Genomic DNA, 18,925 nt, shown 5'->3' on the forward strand with positions numbered 1-18,925 from the left:
AAAAAAAAAAAAAAAAAAAAGAAAAAGAAAGAAAGAAAAGAAAAGAGAATTTCAAACATACACAAAAATAGAGAGGGGAGCACAGTTGCCCCTCATGCCTCACCTGCTGAGCCTGTTCTACCCCACATCCTATTGTTTTATCTCATGGGGTCTTTGAAATGAAAGCCCAGGCATGAGTTCTTCACCAGCAGCCACACTACCCATGTCACGCCCTTTAGGGCTGTCCTGCTGGAGCCACAGGTCCTCTTTCTGATGTCATTTATTTGCCAAGGGTCTCTGTCCCATAGATTTCCCCACCATCTGGATGTGGCTTATGTGACCCCATGTTTTCAGCTCATTCCACCATCCCTGCAAGGAGATCGATGGTTCAGGTTCATGGCCGCCCAGGCCCCTGTCTGGCGTGTCATATGCTGAGTTGCTTAGTCATTTTTCACCTCAGAGCTGTGGCTATTTGTGTAGGTCCCTCAGTTTGTTGAGGGTGCAAAGTAGAGAACCTCCAAGTCTACCCCTCCTGCTCCTGTGGGGTTATAGTTCTGATTCTTCAATGAGTGTCGCCCCCAGAGGTTTGTTTCACACAGGCAGAGCAGGCTAAGGGCTTTCTGGCCCTGGCCCTGCTGTCTTCTGCATGGAAGACTCACTCTGGCTGCCTTTCAGGGAACACTGAAGAAGGAGGGGCTAAGATGGGCCCTGTGGACTGACGACAGGCCTAGTGGATGGTGGGTAGGTGAATCTGGGACTGTAGGTTTGGGGCATGTGTGACAAAGATGGAGCTGCGCTTACCGAGATGGGCTCAGGGTCCAGTGTGAGTGCCTGCTCACGTCCTGTGCCACTGCCCCAGAGGTTGGTCGTGCCTCTGCAGAAGGGCTACATCCCAGCCCTGATGTGGGTTAGCATCGTACCGCTGGTGTCAGGCTATGAGGTCAAGGTCCTTGGGGAGGTGTGGACAGGAGGGCACCAGTCCTGAGTCTTAGGGTGTCAATCAGGAAGTAGAGGTGGAGGAGAGGTGGGAAGGACCTGCAGTGTATGGGGAGGTGCAGGGAGCGTCCTCACAGAGCCATCCCCCGCAGCTGCCCACCACGGGCCCACCATGTGGGCAGGCACCAACTCAGGCTCCGTGTTTGCTTACGCGCTGGAGGTGCCAGCAGCAGCAGCCTGCGGCGAGAAGCGGCCCGAGGGGGCAGTGGAGGCTGTGCTGGGCAAGGAGGTGCAGCTGATGCACCGGGCACCCGTGGTGGCCATTGCTGTGCTGGATGGGCGTGGCCGCCCGCTACCTGAGCCCTACGAAGCCTCGAGGGACCTGGCGCAGGCGCCAGACATGCAGGGTGGTCATGCTGTGCTCATTGCATCTGAAGAGCAGTTCAAGGTGAGCTGTGTGGCTGTGGAGTCCCCCTACCTCAAGGACACCACTGGCCCCACTACAACTCCCTGCCCTGCCTGTGTCCAGACCTATTGAGACCCTCCATGACCCTCCTGCCCCATGAAAATAACCTCCAGCCAGCAGAGGACCTCCCCAAAGGAACCCTGATGTCCCCTACCCCCCAACCTTCTGAGGTCTCCTGAGACCCTCTTACCTTGCTGGGCAAGATGGCTCATGCCTGTAATCCTAGCACTCTAGAGGCCAAGGCGGGTGGATTGCCCTGAGCTCACAGGTTCAAGACCAGCTTGAGCAAGAGTAAAACCCCATTTTTAAAAATAGCCAGGCAGTGTGGCAGGCGCCTATGTTCCCAGCTACTTGGGAGGCTAAGGCAAGAGAATCACTTGAGCCCAAGAGTTGGAGGTTGTTGTGAGCTATGATGCCACGGCACTCTACTGAGGGTGACAAAGTGATACTGTCTAAAAAAGACCCTCCTACTTCACTGTCCTACGCAAGGCTCCTGTACCCTGTTCAGGGCCCAGGGGATCTGTCTTTTAGGAACTCATGGTTAGATGGGGATATCAGAAATAACCTTAGGACCCTGTCTGAGTGTGCCACATATGGACAGGCCTGGAAGGTCTCTGGGGTGTAGCCTGAAGCCTGGGTGAAGCATGGAAGATCCAGGAAGGGATGGCCAGCCTATTAAGGGGGAATGGCAGTATGGCCCAGGGCACAGGTGGGGCTGAGGCCTGCAGGGATTCTGGTGGGGGCTGGCAGGTCAGTAGCTGAGTGGCCCTAGGGTGAAGACAGGGTTAGGCACTATGTTCACTGGCCACCTGCCGCCAGGTATTCACACTGCCCAAAGTGAGTGCCAAGACCAAGTTCAAGCTGACAGCCCACGAGGGCTGTCGAGTACGCAAGGTGGCACTGGCCACGTTTGCCAGCGTGGCCTGTGAAGACTATGCCGAGACCTGCCTGGCCTGCCTCACCAATCTGGGCGACGTCCACGTCTTCTCGGTGCCTGGCCTGCGGCCCCAGGTACACTACTCGTGTATCCGGAAGGAGGACATCAGCGGCATTGCCTCCTGTGTCTTCACACGCCATGGCCAGGGTGAGGCTGGGCGGGTGTTGGGGCCGAGTGAGGCTAGGAGAGCCATGTGGGGAGTGGTCAGCAGAAAGCATTCTGGGAGGGGACCAGCTGCAGGGCTGCACTTGGTGTCCTGTCTCCTAACTGTACTCTTTTTCCTGCATACCCAGGCTTCTACCTGATTTCCCCGTCAGAATTTGAACGCTTCTCCTTAAGTGCCCGTAACATCACAGAGCCGATCTGCTCTCTGGATATCAGTTGGCCCCGCAGTGTCACCCGGGGCAGGTGTGGAGGGGTAGCCCCTGGCCTGGGGGCTGCGGCCAGGGCCAGGTCTTGTCCCTCCAGCTCTGCCCTGCCCATTGTGTATCTTGTCTGTTCCTGGGCTCTAGTGTAGCAGGGTGGGGATCTAGTGCCACAGGCTGAAAGCCCATGCTGTGGTCCCCATCACGGCCCTATCTCTGCAGCTATAGACCCCAAGAATCACCCAAGTTGAGCCAGGCTAATGGGACTCCAAGCATCATCCTGGCCTCACAGAGCTGTGATGGGAGTCCCGATCCAGCCCACAGCAAGGGAACTGGTAAGGGGGAAATGGAGGCAGGCCCTGGCCCCACGGCGTCCTATGCAGGGAAGCAAGACACACATGGTTCAGGTGTCTGCTAGGTGGCAGCTGAGCTAAGCCTGGAAGCTGGGCAGGAGGGGTGAGCGTGTGTCTGTTGGTTGTTGGTACCACATCTCAGTGTGGGCTGCCTTTGGGTCTGTAGCCCCAGACCCCCAGATACAGAGGCTGCTGAGAGAGACTCATTACTTCCTTCTGGCAGACACCTCAGAGCCACCAGAGGCCATGCTGTCACCCATGTCCATTGACTCAGCCACCAGTGCTGACACCACTCTGGACACAACAGGGGATGTCACAGTGGAAGATGTGAAGGATTTCCTGGGGTGAGGCCAGCAAAGGGTTCCCTGGGAGGGGCTGCCCTGTCTCCCCAGCCTGCCTCCCAGGGCTGCCAGAGGCTCCCCTGTCCCTCACTGACCACCACTCCATCCCATAGCTCTTCTGAGGAATCAGAGAAGAATCTGAGGAACCTGGCAGAAGATGAGGCCCGGGCCTGCGCCATCCTGATCAAATGAGGTTCTGCAGGGGTGAGGCCCTGGGTCTCCCTGGTCCTTACTCCTCAGCAGTGTCCACTCCACAGGACCTGACCCTACCCTGGTCTTGTACCTGGAATGTCAGCACTCCCTGAAGTCTGGCTGCCTTGCATGGGGTGTCCCAGTGGGGGGCTTCAGGGGCTCACACAGCAGGTCTTATAGTCAGGTATTAGGAAGTAGGGCTGGCCTACCTGCTCTTGCACATCATGGTGGTAGTTGGAACAAGACCAGATTAAATGACTTAAAGGCAGCAGTTTGGTCAGTCCACTTCCCATGTGAGATCACTGAGTACAAGGTTGGGTCCTGCCATTGAGCCCAGGCAGAGGCTGACTTGCTCCCAGCTGAGTTTGGACTCCCACCTAGATGTGGGCCCACACATCTGCCCACCCCATTGGTTGCCTCGTGCCTCCATCCATCTGACCAGAAGCCACAGCTGCACCCTGCACTGGGCAGAGACAGCGCTAGCTCCTTTGGCACCCTCGCTGGTCTTAGTGGGTTATGTGTGGTCCTGTGCTTGGATACCCAGAGCTTAGGAGACTCAGCAAGTCTGCCTCAGGCTGTCACCGAAGAGCTATGCCTGCCTCTAGGCTTCCCTCACCTCTTCACCCCTCTTCTTTCCCTCTCCTAGGAAGGCCAGAGCTACCCCAAGTACCACCTGTCCTGCTTGGCCCCTTAACATAGACCCACACCTGCTAACTCGTGGGTTCCAGTAGGACCTGCCATCCTGTCCCTGCTGATCCTGGTCTCGGGGCAGTACCGGCCCAGGACTTGCCCAGAAGTCTGAATCCTGTAGGCAGTTGGTTGCCCTGGGGGCCGCTGCCTCAGGGAGAGTACAGGTGGGGCCCAGCATCCTGTGCCACCTCTCACTCCACACCGTCCTTCCCCTTCCCTTGCAAAGAGTATTTTTCTAACGCCTGAGTGGGATAGTCATTTCTAAAACTATTTTGGTACTTGCTCCTGGACCCCCCTCCCCCCAGGCCTGTGCAGAGTGCACACGTGTGCATGGATGTGACTGGGAACCCTGCTGGGCACCCATGCCCAGGGGTGTGTGTGGAGGGGGTGGTCAGGAGGGGTTTCCCTATAGATTGTACCATGGGTTTTTTCCTGCCATTTTGTTAAAATTAGCGCCATTTTAATATTAAAAATACTGATTTTTAATATTGAAAATAAAAGCATTTAATATCTCTTAAAGGGCAACCACATCTGCTTTGAAGGACAGAGAAGGGGCTTCACTTGAGTGCACATGCTATGGAGGGAGGGTACCTGACAGGGCACTCCCCTGGTGCCATGTGGGGCTGTAGCATTGGGGGCAGCTGGGGAAGGGGCTGCCACCTGCTTGTGCTCTTCATTAGCAGGGGTGGACAGAGGGCCCCTTCCTCACTCAGGCCTGGGGCTGCAACAGGGCACTGCCCTAGGCCAGCGCCTTGCGGAAGGTGCTCCAGGCATGGAAGCAGCGGGTGAAAGCGTGCTGCTCGTTGCCCTTGCGGACCAGGCGCAGGCGGCGTGGCTGCTCCCGCTCTTTGGACCGAATGTGCTGGATGTATACCTGGTGGGGAGGACAGTGAGCCTCAAGCGTTTCCCCTCCTTCCCTGAGGGCCTGCAGACTCAGCCCTCCCACCACCCAGCTCACCTGGCAGGCCTTCAGACTCAGTTTGATCTCTACCTGGCTGGTCTGGGTCCCTACCCACATGTAGACCTGCGTGGATAGCAGGGAGGCTATGTGCCTTGGGAACATTCCCCTCCTGGAGAAAGTTCCCATTTACAAGTGAATGGGCAGGGCCTGTAGGGGCATGGTCCTCACCTCCCGGCCATTGTCTAGCAACATGATGTCATCATCTGCCAGGTCATCTTGGCAAAAGTCAGAGCATTTCTCAGTCACTGCAAAGTAGCCCTTTTCATTGGAGCACCTGAGGGGTGAGGTGAAGCCCAGGGTCAGAAGCAGCAGAACTGAGACTAAGGGATCTGAGGGAAGGAAGGTCAGGCCTGGGCCTCACCGGAAGAGCCGTGTATGCTTCATGTACTCAGCGTCATCATCATAGGGCTTCTGCACCCCGATGCCCACCCAGAAGAAGTTCTCGGGTTCCTCACCTTCGTTGATGACCTACAAAGGGCCAGTCCAGTCCAGGGCCCTTGCCTGCCCTGGCTCACCTCCCTGCTCACCCACCTGCCTCGATACCTGCTTGCTGTAGGAGGCATCAAACATGGTGTTCAGGATGTCTTCTGCCAGCTTGGCCTCATCAGGGTCTGATGCTCGGCCCACCCAAGCATACACGATGCCTTGGTTGTCCTCACTCTCAAAGGGAACCTGGGGATCATGCAGGGAGTTCAGGTCAGGGCTGGCCCCCTAACCTACCACCTGGATCCACCATCCTGGCTCACACCCAACTCCACCTTGAGAATGAAGCAGAACTCAGAATTGAGGAGGCTGGAGTCAGTGTTGATCTGGATGCACCTGGGGAATGTGGGGGTTGTCAGCAGGAGGTCAAGGCCGTCTCCCCAACCCTCCCCTGCTGCTGTGCCCTCCCCGGAGCCAGACACCGGGTACAGAGGGCGCTGCCATTGGTGCGGATCTGGTAGAGGCTTGGTTGAAGAGTGCCCTGGGTTGCCTTCCTCTTGCCACGGTGGATGATGAACTTTCTCTTAAAATGGGACAGGAACTTGGGATTCTCCTGCTGCTGTGTCATGCGTACCACCTAGGGGCATGGAAGTTTCAAGGGCAGCTCCCTGGACCCCCAAACTTCCTCAGGTCTGGGTCCTACCACACCCCTCCACTGGCTTGCAAGGCGTGGCAGGCACCTACCTCCAGTTTGCCAGGGAAGAGGCTTTCAAACTTCTTCTGCAGGCTGAAGGTGAAGGTGAGCCAGCCCATGTTGGAGGCTTCACGGCCCTGCCAAAAGTACACGATGCACTGGAAGTCCTCCTCTGGCTGCTTCTCCTCTGCCTCCGCAGCCGCCTCCTCGCCTTCTTTGCCCTCAGCCTTGTCGTCGTCTTTGTCTTTCTTCTTCTCCTCTTCCTCATACTCTACTGGGACCCAGTACCTGTAAGTGGGAGAGCAGCTAGCAGCGGCTAGGCGGAGCTCAGGGGAGGGGCTCTAGACAGGGAAGTGTGCTGGGGTGGCACCTGCACAGGAAGACATAGCAGTCCTGCGTGTAAAAGTGGCCGAACTCCTCCTCTGGCAGACGGGCAAACTTCTTCCCTTCCAGCACAAAGCCCTCCATGCCGTCCAGGTCTTCATTCCACTCTTCCATCAGCTGCTCAGCCTGCGAGCGACAGGCCCCACCCCCGTAGGCCTAAGCACCGCCCCACGCATAGGCCCCGCCCCTGCAAGTCTCAGCCAAGTCACACACAGGCCCCACCCCCACCTCTGCTAGCGCCATTGGCGGCTGCCGGGGCAGGAAAAGCGCCGTCAGGTCAGCCTTCATCTGCTCTTTCTTCTCGGCATCACGCTTCACTTTCCCGGAGAGACCGGGGCCTGGCAGAACAGCCTCTGCATTACGCGTGTAGTCCACCGTCAACACATCATCCCAGTTCTTGAACTTAGCCTTAAACACCTGCCAGTGGAGGAAGGTCATGAACCGTGAGGGGTCCAGCATGGTTAAGGTTAGGGTCTGAGGAGGTTGGTGGAGGCTCAGAAGCCGCACACGGGCAGAGCCGGGGAGGCAGGACCTAGGAAGGGCCATGGGGGCAAGGCCTGGGCAAGGGGTTGGGGCCCAGTTCTGCATGGCAGTAATGGAACCACAGAGGGATCAGGGCGTGGCAGGGTCCACAGAGGTCTCGGGAGCAGGAGCACACCTGTGCCTCGGTGCCCTCGAGGCTGCGGCTGACCGCGGCATGGCGTGGCCGGTGTAGCATGGTGCACAGCTCCTGGCCCAGCTTGAGGGCAGCAGCGCGCACCAGGCGTGGGGACTTGCGGCCTATCCAGATGAACACGTCAGACCAACAGTCTAGGATGTACACACAGCGCGTGTCTAGAAGGCTCTGTAGCTGCAGAACCAGAGACTGGAGGTCAAAACCCGGTCATGGGGGTAGGGAATGCTGTCCCCGAGCCCTCCTGCATGTCTCACCAGCCGCATCCCTGGCATCAGCTCCACCTTGGGACGTTTCTTATGTTCCACTGAGAGCTTGTAGTTGATCTGTGGCAGTTCCAGGTAGCCCAGGCCCAGGCCCACCTAGCAGGATAAAGAGCAGAGCCATGGCAGGGATGGGGTCTGGGGACAGTAGCCTTACCCACCCACACAGCCCCTGCTTTGAAGGCACCTTACCTGCAGTGCAGCTCACTGCCTGCTCCTGTCTGGACCCATTGCCCCCTCCACCCCAAGGTCATTTTAAGAATATCCTATCAGTGGAAGGGTTTTTAAACAGTGCTTTCCTTGGCTGCCCTTTACAGGTCCTAGCAATTTATAATTATCTTGTCCTGTTCCTGCTCACAAAATCCCTGGGGCTTCTTGTCACCCACAGAATTAAGGCTAGGTTCCCAGCCTGTCCCAGATGCTTCTGTCTTCCCTCCAGCTTCACCTTCCTGCAACACTCACCCTCACATCTTTTTTTTTTTGGTAGAGACAGAGTTACACTTTACCGCCCTCGGTAGAGTCCCGTGGCAGCATCACACAGCTCACAGCAACCTCCATCTCCTGGGCTTAGGCGATTCTCTTGCCTCAGCCTCTGAAGTAGTTGGGACTACAGGTGTCCGCCACAATGCCTGGCCACTTTTTTGTTGCAGTTTGGCTGGGGCCAGGTTTGAACCTGCCACCCTTGGTATATGAGGCCGGTGCCCAACCTACTGAGCCACAGGCGTCGCCCCTCACGCTCTTTCTTAAAGCCAGACCTTTGCTCAGGCTATTCCTTCTCCAGAGGGTGGCACCCTCTCCCCACCAAAGTCCAGAGCCCACGGCCACAACAGAGGTGCAAGGCCTGTCCCCCAAATGGCTGGTGAACTCAGGTCAGCCCAGCACCCCAGCATCACAACTCACCTTATACAGCTTGGGCTGGGGTGGCCAGAAGTCATCAGGCACATGCGTCTTGATCTCAGAGGGTTCCCCACCCAATACCTCCCAGAACTCTGGGGGCTCCTGGCCCTGCACCAGCAGGAAGATTTCGGCCTTCCCTTTCCGCTCATTCTTGTTAATTTTCTCTGCAAAAAGTCTTAAGGCAGATGCAAAGCCCTCAGTGAGGTGCATCCCTCCCCTTCCCACCTGATGGGCTTCCCTAACAAAACACAGCCCATACTTTCCTCATACCTGGCCTTGGTGGTGCTGCTCAGTGTGGCCTGGGCCCCCCGCCACACATAGATGTCCAGTCCTTGGTCCAGCAGGAAAACAAACCTGGACAGGAAGGGGCAGGAGGTTGTTGTGATGGGGAATGGGGCAATGACCCCGTGTTTCCCACTGGTGGGACAGAGGATAAGTCAAGCACCCCCTTCTCACATCTTGGGGGTTTACCTTGGGTCCAGGGAGGTCCCTTTGAGGGGCACAGGTTCCAGCTTGATGTTCTTTTTCCCATATACACGGTACATTCTGGAGACCAGAGCAAGAATGGCTTGGGGTGGGTACCAAGGGCTCAACTTAGCCCTAACACCCTCCCCTCCGGCCCTTCTCAGCAAAGTCCAGGTTACTACCACCCACCCCATGCGTGCCCTCACCTGGTGATGTAGTGAGTGTCTTCTACAGTGTAGAAACCACTGGCTGTTCCACCCTCAATGTAGGAGATGTCATTGTCAAACACCTGGGTGTGAGGATGTGGATTTTCATCACTGAACTGCTCCCTCCCCCCCATCAAATACCACCTATCAGGCAGGGCAGAGTTGTACACAGGTGAATTGGATGCTATAAAACCATGACAATGTTAAAAACAAAAAATGATCTGTGCCTATAAACACATTATGGTGTTGGACGTGTGCACAAAAATGCACACGGCACATTTATTTATTTTTTAGCGAGAGAGTCTCACTTTGTCACCCTCGGTATAATGGCGTGGTGTCACAGCTCACAGAAACCTCCAGCTCTTGGGCTTAGGTGATTCTCTTGTCTCAGCTTCCTGAGTAGCTGGGATTACAGGTGCCTGCCACAACGCCCAGCTATTTTTTGTTGCAGTTTGGCTGGTGCCAGGTTCGAACCCACCACCCTCGGTATATGGTGCCAGTGTCTTACTTAACTGAGCCACAGGTGCCATGAAGTTGTGTGTGTGTATATATATATATATATATATTTTTTTTTTTTTTTTTTGAGACAGACTCTCACTTTGTCACCCTTGGTAGAGTGCCATAACATCATAGCTCACAGCAACCACAAAACTTGGGCTCAAGCAATTCTCTTGCCTCAGCCTCCCAAGTAGCTGGGACTATAGGCATCATAACAGCTGGCTATTTTTAGAGGTGGGGTCTTGCTTTAGCTCAGGCTGGTTTTGAACTTGTGAGCTCAGGCAATCTGGAGCTCTAGGAGCTCTAGGAGCTCTTGGTCTCCTAGAGTGAGCCACTGTGCCCGGCCTTACGCAACATGTTTAGATATCAGAGTATAGGAGCAGGCAGGGGTATGGAAGAGTGTAAACTGGGTAAAAATGCAGGGTGGGTGTGTACATGTGTATCTAGGCATAACCAGTGGGCGGGTGGGCAGCCTGTTCTCTCATTAGTAATTTATTCAAGACTGGACCCTGGTCAACCCTTGTCCAAGCCTCCTTGGCACCCAGTAGGCCTTCCCCCCTAACTGCTTTTGGTCCCCCTCCCCATCTCTCCTGGCCACATCCCTTCAAACCTATGCCCACTGCCTGTGCCAGCCTACCAGTCTAGTTCCTGGTTGGGACCAGCCCCATGTTTCAGCCTCGCCTTCACTGAGCCAGGCTTTGCTGTCCTCCTCCTGCCTTAGGTCCTGCTCAGCATCCTTAACCTCACCGCCTTTAGCCTCAGCTCCCTAGCCTCACCATCAACCCCACCTACCTGTGTTTGGGGCCACCCACTGCCTGGCCCCACTGCACAGAGCTCCCTAGGTAATCCCTCTCTCTCCATTCCTAAGGGCTGGCACCTGTAGGAACTCCTCGCTCTCGTCGCCCATCTCCTCCCGCACTGTGCGGCACTCAGCACCCAGGTAGTTGCGCAGGTTGACAGCGTGGATGGCAGAGCAGGCTTTCTTGTCTAGTGTGGCCTCCCCTCCAATCCAGTAGTAGATCTCCCAGTTCAGGGAGCCGCTGTCATCCAGAAAGGTCTGAGAACCAGGAACCACTGTGTCAGTCTTCACCAGGGCCCATCCTGGCTTCCCAGGTTTCCCCCAGAGAGCATTCTGTCTGGTAAGGGCTTCCCAGACCAGGATGTACTGCCACTGTTGCCCAGGCCACCCCCACCTAGCCTGTCTACCTCCCAGATAGCCTTGCTGAACAGAACGATGGAGCTGAAAACTCAGATACCTAAATGAGGGTGCCGGGCCCACACCTTACCTTCAGCACAATGTAGCAGTCGGCCTCATAGAACTTGCCATGGAAAGCTTCTTCTACCAGCACAGGCACAAAGTTCTCAATCTGCCAGATAGTCAGGCCAGGCAGCTGCCCCACGTCCTCCGTGAAGAACTCAGAGTAGTCGAGGCGTGGCTTCTCCAGGGCCTGGTCCCAGCGCCGTACCTTTCCCCCAGGGGCCTGGGCATCCACATTCTCCTAGGGTCACAGTCAGTGCAAGGCTTAACTCCACAAAGCCACTTAAGCTGGTCTCTGCTTGTTATCCACCTCTGGATGACAGTCTAGGCTGTCCCCACTGCTGAAGGCCCCCTCTCCTTCTTGGCCTAGGTCTTCCTTGAGCAGAGTCCAGCCCTGGCCTGGCTTACTTACCTCCTGCTTTTTGTTCTTCTCTTGAGCCACGTCAGACATGCCCTTCAGCACCTGCTTGGCCTGGTCATCCTGGGCTGAGTCCTTGCGCCTCCGCAGCCTCATTTTTCGAGCCAGGGGGTCCTTAGGCCCACTCCCTGCTTATGGGAGGGGCAAACCCCTGAGCCCTGGCTGAGCCTGCTTCCTTAGGCATCCAGCCAACTGGGGCCAACTCTATCTCCCCAAGGTCCAGAGAGCCCTATCTTGCCCAATTCACAGAGGGATAAGGCACAAGACAGGAGCCCCTGTACCCAGGCCAGACCTCTACTCACCAGCTGCTGCTGCAGCTACTGTGGCAGGGGAGGCACCTGCCAGCCGCAGCTGGTTTTGTAGTGAGAAGTCGATGTTGTACCACTCAGCTGCACGGTCAGCAGGCTTAGGTGGCATGACCAAGTTGGGGTTCTCCCTCACGTCCAGGACCTGTGCCAGAGGTGAACAGAGCTGGTGCTGAGCCTAAATCCCCTATGTCCCTCCCAGCACACCATACCCAATTTCTTCTTGCTCTTGTCTGCAGGTGTTAAGTCTGAGAAGCTTGGGGCTGCAACCAAGAGACCTAGATTCTCCTCCAATACACCTCTGGGGCTACTTGTGAGGCTTAAATGATGCTTTTGAAAAGCATCCTGGAGTCCGGGCACGGTGGCTCACGCCTGTAATCCCAGCATTCTTAGAGGCCAAGGTGGGTGCATTGCCTGAGCTCAAGTGTTGGAAATCAGCCTGAGCAAGATGGAGACCCTGTCTCTAAAAATAGCTGGGTGTTGTGGCAGGCGCCTGTTGTCCCAGCTACTTGAGAGGCTGAGGCAAGAGGATTGCTTGTGCCCAAGAGTTTGAGGTTACTGTGAGCTATGATGCCATGGCACTCTACCAAGGGTGACAAAGTGAGGTGTTTGTCTCAAAAAATAAATAAATAAAGTAAGTGTCCTGGACACAGGGATGTGGCTCACCTTTTCCCCAGCCACCCTGGCACTGGCCACCTCTCCAGGAGGCCTCTGTTGGGGGCATCCTCAGTCTAGGGCACAGCCCACTGCTCACCCATTCCTGAGCCCTTTCCCCACCTTCAGCACAGCCCGGCCGGCCCTGACCTCAATCTCTGTCAGGAAGTGTATGGCCTCTGGGAGGGTCACCAGGCGGTTCTTGTTCAGGACAAGTTTCCTCAGTTTTGGGCACCTGTGAGGACAGAGCCAACTCAGGCCCCAGAGAGGTGACAGACAAGGGGGGATGGGTGGTGAAATTTTTCATCTTAGGGAAAGGGAGGCAGGTGGGACCAGAGGAACTGAGGGGGTTCCTTTGTTCTGCCTGAAGGACTTTTCAGATCCAAGAGACCACACTAGCAGGCACTATGACCTCCAGAAGGGGATGGAAGAAGTACCATGTTCCAGATTTACATGTCACTGGAGCCCTCAGATGTGGCCCTGATAGCACTCTCCCAAAGGCTTCTCTGGGGAACCCAAAGTGGGAATTGCTGGCTTGGGACTGCGGTCTCATTGCCAAAGGAAGTGAACCCCTCTCTGTGCTGCAAGGCCTGCACAGAGCGGGTTCTAGGTTCTGATTCTGGGGCTTTCTGTGCGAGGCCCTAGACATCCCCAGCTTCACCCAGCACCTGCAGAGACTCTCAGGGATCAGCTCCAGGTTGTTGCTGGCAGCCATGAACTCCTCCAGGCTGGTCAGCTTGCCAATGCCGGAGGGCAGCCCGTCAAAGTCCAGCTTGTTGGAGTTCAGGTACAACTTCTTCAGCCTGGTCAGCTTGCAAATGGCCGACTGGAGGGGAGCCAGGCAGTGATCAGGGCCAGGCCCAGTGGCCTTCCCCCACCCTCCCTGAGGCCCAAACGCACAGGCAGTGAGGTGAGCTGGTTGCGGGACAGGTTCAAGGTCTCCACGTGCACCCACTGGTCTATGCAGAGGGACAGCTCCGTGATCTGGTTGCTGCTGAGGTTGAGGCGGCGCAGGCTGGGGAGGGTGTACAGGCACTCTGGCACCCGCGTCAGGTCGTTGCAGGACAGGTCCACATCTGGGGAGAGCAATTCAGCTAGGGCCCACACAGCAGAAGCCGGTGGGCAGCCAGCCCTAGTGTGAACCCCAACTCTACCACCTCCAGGCTAGTGAAAACCTCTCTGAGCCATGATCTGTCCACTTGGAGAAGCTTCCTCACACCGGGTGGGGCTCAGCAGAGAGTCAGAGCTCAGTCTGCTGTTACTAATGGCCGTCACAATGACAGAAACGATCACAGAGCTGCATCCCTTTTTCTCTGGGAAGTGGTCCACAAAGCAGAGCTCAACTCCTTTGTCCATAAGGAGGCAAGGAAGCCCAGAGAGGACCAGAACTCAGGGGCTGCCCAAGGATTGCCCTGACCTGCAAGGTTGCTCAGGCCTTCCAGGCTGGTGGGGAGGTTGCTTTGGGTGCGCTGGGTATTCCGTAGGTGCAGGGTTTGCAAGGCTGTCATTGCCGGGAGCTGCCTGCCAGGGTGAAGAGTGCAGTCAGGGCCAAGGCAGGGCCCACCTAGGGGGTGTTGAGGGCAAGGCCTGGAAGGGCAGGCCCAAGAGCTTGGGGCCCAGAGGGCAGGTATGTGTGCATGAAGGAATGAGGCTGAGGGTGGTGGCAGGGCAGGGTAGACGAGAGAACAGGACTGAGGTGGGGGCCCACCGGAGCTGTGCATGCAGCAGCGGGTTCCCATTGAGTACAAGTGTCTGTAGGTGCACCAGGCGGCGCAGCTGTGGGGGTAGGCTCTCCAGGCGGTTCTCGCTGAGGTCCAGGTACAGCAGGTCGATGAGGTTAATGAAGAGCTGGTTGGGGATGGTGTCAATGCTGCAGACAGGCAGGGGTGGGCTGAGTGAGCGCCAGATACCTCCCAGGCCCTACTGAGCCCACAGCCCTGCCCACTGGCCCAGCACCTGTTGTGGCTGAGGTTCAGCACCAGCATGTTCTTGGCGTTCTCCAGCTCCCGTGGGCACTCTGTCAGTTGGTTGTAGCTCAAGTCCTGGGTGGAATGGGCAAGGCCCAGGTCAGAGGTATCTCCACCCTCCCAGGCCTCTGCCAGGTTTGGAACTAGGCAGGGTATGGGGTGTGGGATAGATATGAAGGCTTCAGGGACAAAGGGACACAGCCAGGACCTTAGCAGGAAGAGTGCCTGAGCTTCTCATCTAGAATATGGGATCACAATAGCCCTAGAAACTTAATCACAGTGAGGGGGGACTAAATGCTCTGGATAGCATGAGGGCCAGGTGGGTGGGTAACCACTGACCAGGACTGAGAGGTCATCCAACTTAAAGATGTCATCAGGGACACCAGAATTCTTCAGGCTGTTGGCTCGGGCTACGATGGCCTGGGGATGAACCATAAAAGTCCATGATTCCTGGTTTCTACACTCCGGAATAAGCAGAGAGTCCAGGGTGAGGCGCCTCCTCAGGAAGCCTAGCAGAGGTCAACCCTGAGTGCTTTCCCATCTCTGGCATCTCTGCTCAGTCCCTCCACTCAGCAGGCTCTTCCTATCCTCCTGGTGAGCTTCTATTTGGTGAGCTTCTATTCGTAACTCAAAGTCCAGCTCAAATGTGCCCCAGAGCCCAGGACAGGGCTCTCAGAAACATTTTCTGATCAACTCCTTTTCTTCTTAATTTCAGAAGGCAGGATAGAGGTATAGATTTGACTCAGGGGTTTTAGAACAGAGAAAGAGGACTGGACCAACGAAGTCAGGATGTAGACTGAGAGAAAGTATACTTTGTCCTCCCTCAGGGCTGAAACTCCTCATACCATGCATGTACAGAAATGTGAGGCAGAGAGTGGACAGGGCCAGGGAATGGTACCATAATTTCAAGCAACAATAGGAGCAATGGCAGCCACACAACACCCTCCAGCCTCCTGTCCCTGCAGCATCGTGCTGCTGTTCCAGGCCATCTACCTCAGAGGCAGTGTTGCATGCTCTGTGACACTGGTTCAGATCAGGAAAATATGAAAAAGTCCTTATAGAATAGTTGGAACCCTGCTCAGTCTGTGCTGGCAGTTATTACTCTAGCTGTTGTGCAAATGGGTGGTAGGAATTTGTTGGGGTTTTTTAAAGCTTTTTTTCCCACAGAATTCTCTGATTCTTACAGGTTACTTTACACAAGGCATTGTTGTAACTTCTTGCAACAAGAGAGCCCCTCATGTGACACGTGGGCCCCTGAACATGACACAGAGAGTGAGCAGAGATGTTGGTCCAGCCTGGGGTTTGGCCCTGGCTTTTCTTCTTCCCCCTACCTAGCAGCCTCCTGGCAGCACTCACCCGCAGTGATGGTAGGCTGGATAGCTCCCCATGAAGTGTGGTCAGGTTGTTGTGGCTCACCGACAGGTGTTCCTGGATAGGGACCCGGAAGCAGAGGCTTGGTGGGGTGTCAGAGTCTCTGTGTGCCATCACTCTGTACCATCCCAGAGAGCCCTTGTCCATACAGGCCACCCCCTCTCTAAAGCACCCTCCCTCACAGCCCCTTCCTGTAGATCTCCCAGGACAGAGTGCTGCTCCCTCTGTGCCAGCTCCCCTGGAGATGCTGTCTGCCTTCTCCACAGGCTTTGCCCTCCTGGCTCATCTATAAGGAGCTGGCACAGAGGGAGCAGCACTGCCTGCCCAATCCCCTTACCAGCTTCTGCAGGGCAGCCAGCTCCTCTGGCAGGTAGCAGAGGCCAGTGCGGTTTAGCTTCAGCCATCGCAGGCTAGTCATAGCCTTGACGTTCTCAGGGAAGTAGCCGCCCTGGGGTAGGGGAGATGCCATGGTAAGGCTTGTCTGAGAGTGGGGAGCCCCACTCCACCACGTTCCATGGTGCCTGGTGCCCATGGGAGCATTTTGGTAGCAACAGAGCCATTTCTTTTTTTTTTTTTTTTTGAGACAGAGCCTCAAGCTATCCCCCTGGGTAGAGTGCTATGGCATCACTGCTCACAGCAGCCTCCAACTCCTGGGCTCAAGCGAGTCTCCTGCCTCAGCCTCCCAAGTAGCTGGGACTACAGGCGCCCACCACAATGCTCGGCCATTTTTTTTGGTTGCAGCCATCATTGTTGTTCTGCGGGCCCGGGCTGGGGATTCGAACCTGCCACCTTAGGTGTATGTGGCTGGTGCCTTAGCCGCTTGAGCCACAGGCACCAAGCCAACAGAGCCATTTCTTACCAGCTGTGAGACATGGACATACCACTTCATCATGCTGAGCTTCAATTTCTTCACCATAAATTGGGACTAATAAAAACTCCTATATGGCAAAAATGCTGGCCTAAGATTCATCTTTCTTGCTGGATTCAGCCCCAGGAGGGCCAGGCCAAAACTGATGATATCACAGGTGACAAATCCCTTCTTGCAATTCCAGGCCCTGATTGGGCTGCTTGGGGTGGAGGTCCCTTAGAACCTCTGTAAGAGCCCCACCCATGCCCTCACCCTGCCATAAGTATACAAGGAACTGATGGTGACTCCTAAAACCCCACTGTGCAGAGGCTATGGTTCCCAACCTGCCTGGCACAGCCTTGTCCCTTCACCCCTACATGAGAATGTCCACCTCGACACCTCTCACTCTGGCACAAAGTCAAGGGCAGCAAGTGCCATTAGTGCCCTTGACTGGTGCCCCCTTCTCCCTCTGGCCACATTCCCAGTTGGTGACTCTGGGTCTTCCAATCTGGTGGAGACAGATGAGGCATCCTAGGTAAGGATGGTGGGGATGGAGACAGGAAAAGGGGGCAACTGCCTGCTGCTAGGGTCAAAGGTGTGTACACATGGGGGTAAATGGAAAATCCTGGCTGTCCCAAGCTGACACCTAAACTGGCCTCAACCAGATTGCCCCTCACCCACCCTTCAGGTGAGGCTCACCCTCCAGCTAGCTCCTCTCCCCTCTTTCTCTGCACTCCCCACCTGTTCTGGAACTTAAAACCTCCTTTCTCACCAACTGGCAGCAGCAGGCTGGGCTCCAGGCCCTCATCCCCCATTCTAACAGCCCAGCAGCTGCTCAGACAATTGCCACCATGGCCTCACACACCTGTCTTACACACACTACACACAGACAAATCTCACTACATCCCATCTGTCCAAGAAGGCTACTTTTATTTATTTTTTTGAGATAGAGTTTCAAGCTGTCACCTGGGTAGAGTACTGTAGCATCACAGCTCACAGCAACCTCTAACTCCTGGGCCTAAGTGATTCTCTTGCCTCAGCCTCCCAAGCAGCTGGGACTACAGGCGCCTGCCACAACGCCCAGCTATTTTTTGGCCAGGGCTGGATTCCAACCCGCCAGCTCCGGTGTATGCGGCTGGCGCCCTACAAGCGCCAAGCCAAGAAGGCTACTTTTAAACCTCCTTGCTTAAGAAGCCCAGGCTCCTAGAAGGGAAGTGACTTGCCTAAGACTACACAGGATGGAAGTGGTGGGGGGAGAGACAAGGCAGTGATGACCCGGGGTCCAGACCCATCCCTGGGCAGCCAGGCTACCGGCCCTGAGTCAGGGCCTAGCTTTGGTGTGTGACCTCAGAGGTGCGGGGAGGCGGGAGCACGGGCTCATCCAGCCCGAGTCCACACTCTAACCCAGGTAGAGACCAGGGACATAGGGTGGGGCCTCCGAGTCGGTCCCCCCGACGTGACTCCGAGTCCGAGTGTGTGCCCGGGCTGCCGTGGCTCGGGCTTACCCGTGCCCGGACTGAGCGTAGGCCTTGGTAGTCCGTTCCAGGCAGCGGGAGGCTGGGGAAGAGCCCCACCCTGCCCTGGTCGCGGCCCCGGCGGCGCCAGGATCCGGAGGCGGCCGGGAGAGGAAGCAGGGACCAGCATGGACGGGCAGAAGAGAAAGCTGAGGAGAGGCTCGCCCGCTGCCGGCCTGGCTCACCTTGAAGTCGTTGCCGCTGAGGTCCACGCCGCGCACGAACGGCAGCACCCCGGTGGCCTCCATGGCGCCGCTCTCGCTGCCGGGCCGGGCGCGGGGGTGGCCCGGGGAGCCGCGGGCTGGGCCAGCGCCGGCTCCGCCCCTTTAACCCTTGCGCGCCCGCCGCGCCGCAGCAAGGCCGGGCCTGTCTGCGCCGGAGACGGGCCGCTCCGCGCGGAAGCGCCAGGCTCACCAGGGGCTTTAGGGTTCTTGGGCCCTCACCTTCCAGTCTATTTGGTGACTAGCGAAGCCTCGAGGAGTGCCCCTCCCCGTGCTAGAGCAGGAGCCATCTACCGCCTCCACACTTAAGTTCCAGCCCCCCAGGCCAGGGGCGTCACCGCCCGCAGGTGCAGCAGCTCCGAGGGATTCGGACCCAGCCGTGGGGGTGCAGGGGAGAGTCTGCGCCTGTGACCCGGGGTCCTCGGGTTTCTGACTTTTGCTTCTGGTTTTAGTTTCTGTGTTTATTTTATTTTTATTTTTTTAAAAATTTAAAAAATTTTAAAAACGTAATTAAAAAATTTTTTTATTCGTTTCCTTGTTTGTAGGGCTTCCTAGGGTTGTTGCCCGGAGCAAATGAACAAATGCGTATGTCGCTGGCAGCACACCGCAGACACTCAGGAAGGGACAAGTCATTTCCGCTTAGTGTC

The 18,925-nt window shown here is 56.4% G+C and overlaps 2 protein-coding genes across 4 annotated transcripts in view; one reads left to right on the forward strand and one right to left on the reverse strand.

Annotated features, from left to right (window-relative positions):
- LLGL1 (LLGL1, scribble cell polarity complex component) overlaps positions 1–4,773 on the forward strand; it is a 17,565-nt gene extending 12,792 nt beyond the window's left edge. Inside the window, exons 17-23 of the mRNA XM_003791043.3 lie at positions 1,068–1,363; positions 2,201–2,465; positions 2,612–2,726; positions 2,906–3,018; positions 3,260–3,380; positions 3,491–3,581; positions 4,216–4,773. Of these exons, the coding sequence (XP_003791091.1) occupies positions 1,068–1,363; positions 2,201–2,465; positions 2,612–2,726; positions 2,906–3,018; positions 3,260–3,380; positions 3,491–3,569 (989 nt within the window). The 3' untranslated portion in view covers positions 3,570–3,581; positions 4,216–4,773. The remainder of the gene's footprint in view (positions 1–1,067; positions 1,364–2,200; positions 2,466–2,611; positions 2,727–2,905; positions 3,019–3,259; positions 3,381–3,490; positions 3,582–4,215) is intronic.
- On the reverse strand, positions 4,718–18,414 carry FLII (FLII, actin remodeling protein). Of its 3 annotated transcripts, none has more exons than XM_003791044.3 (30): positions 18,243–18,405; positions 16,034–16,144; positions 15,682–15,753; positions 14,665–14,745; positions 14,315–14,400; positions 14,067–14,228; positions 13,776–13,879; positions 13,259–13,434; positions 13,027–13,184; positions 12,509–12,593; positions 11,702–11,849; positions 11,394–11,530; positions 11,010–11,222; positions 10,601–10,780; positions 9,226–9,308; positions 9,026–9,100; positions 8,825–8,908; positions 8,558–8,729; positions 7,652–7,756; positions 7,380–7,571; positions 6,950–7,138; positions 6,708–6,847; positions 6,388–6,625; positions 6,126–6,280; positions 5,979–6,039; positions 5,764–5,892; positions 5,582–5,688; positions 5,389–5,494; positions 5,218–5,283; positions 4,718–5,133 (listed from the first exon to the last, which is right to left on the reverse strand). In XM_003791044.3, exons 1-30 carry the CDS (start codon positions 18,303–18,305, stop codon positions 4,999–5,001), a joined length of 3,813 nt encoding a protein of 1,270 aa, XP_003791092.1. In that variant the 5' UTR covers positions 18,306–18,405; the 3' UTR covers positions 4,718–4,998. The 3 variants fall into 3 exon arrangements, with proteins under 3 accessions (XP_003791092.1, XP_012661468.1, XP_012661469.1); XM_012806014.2 differs by having other exon boundaries at positions 4,999–5,133; positions 11,394–11,527; positions 18,243–18,414; XM_012806015.2 differs by having other exon boundaries at positions 4,999–5,133; positions 14,665–14,782; positions 18,243–18,348.
- Positions 18,415–18,925: the final 511 nt, after the last annotated feature.

Source organism: Otolemur garnettii, unplaced genomic scaffold (genome assembly GCF_000181295.1).
Source record: "Otolemur garnettii isolate 467f Iridium unplaced genomic scaffold, OtoGar3 scaffold00046, whole genome shotgun sequence".
Classification (NCBI taxonomy): domain Eukaryota; kingdom Metazoa; phylum Chordata; class Mammalia; order Primates; family Galagidae; genus Otolemur; species Otolemur garnettii.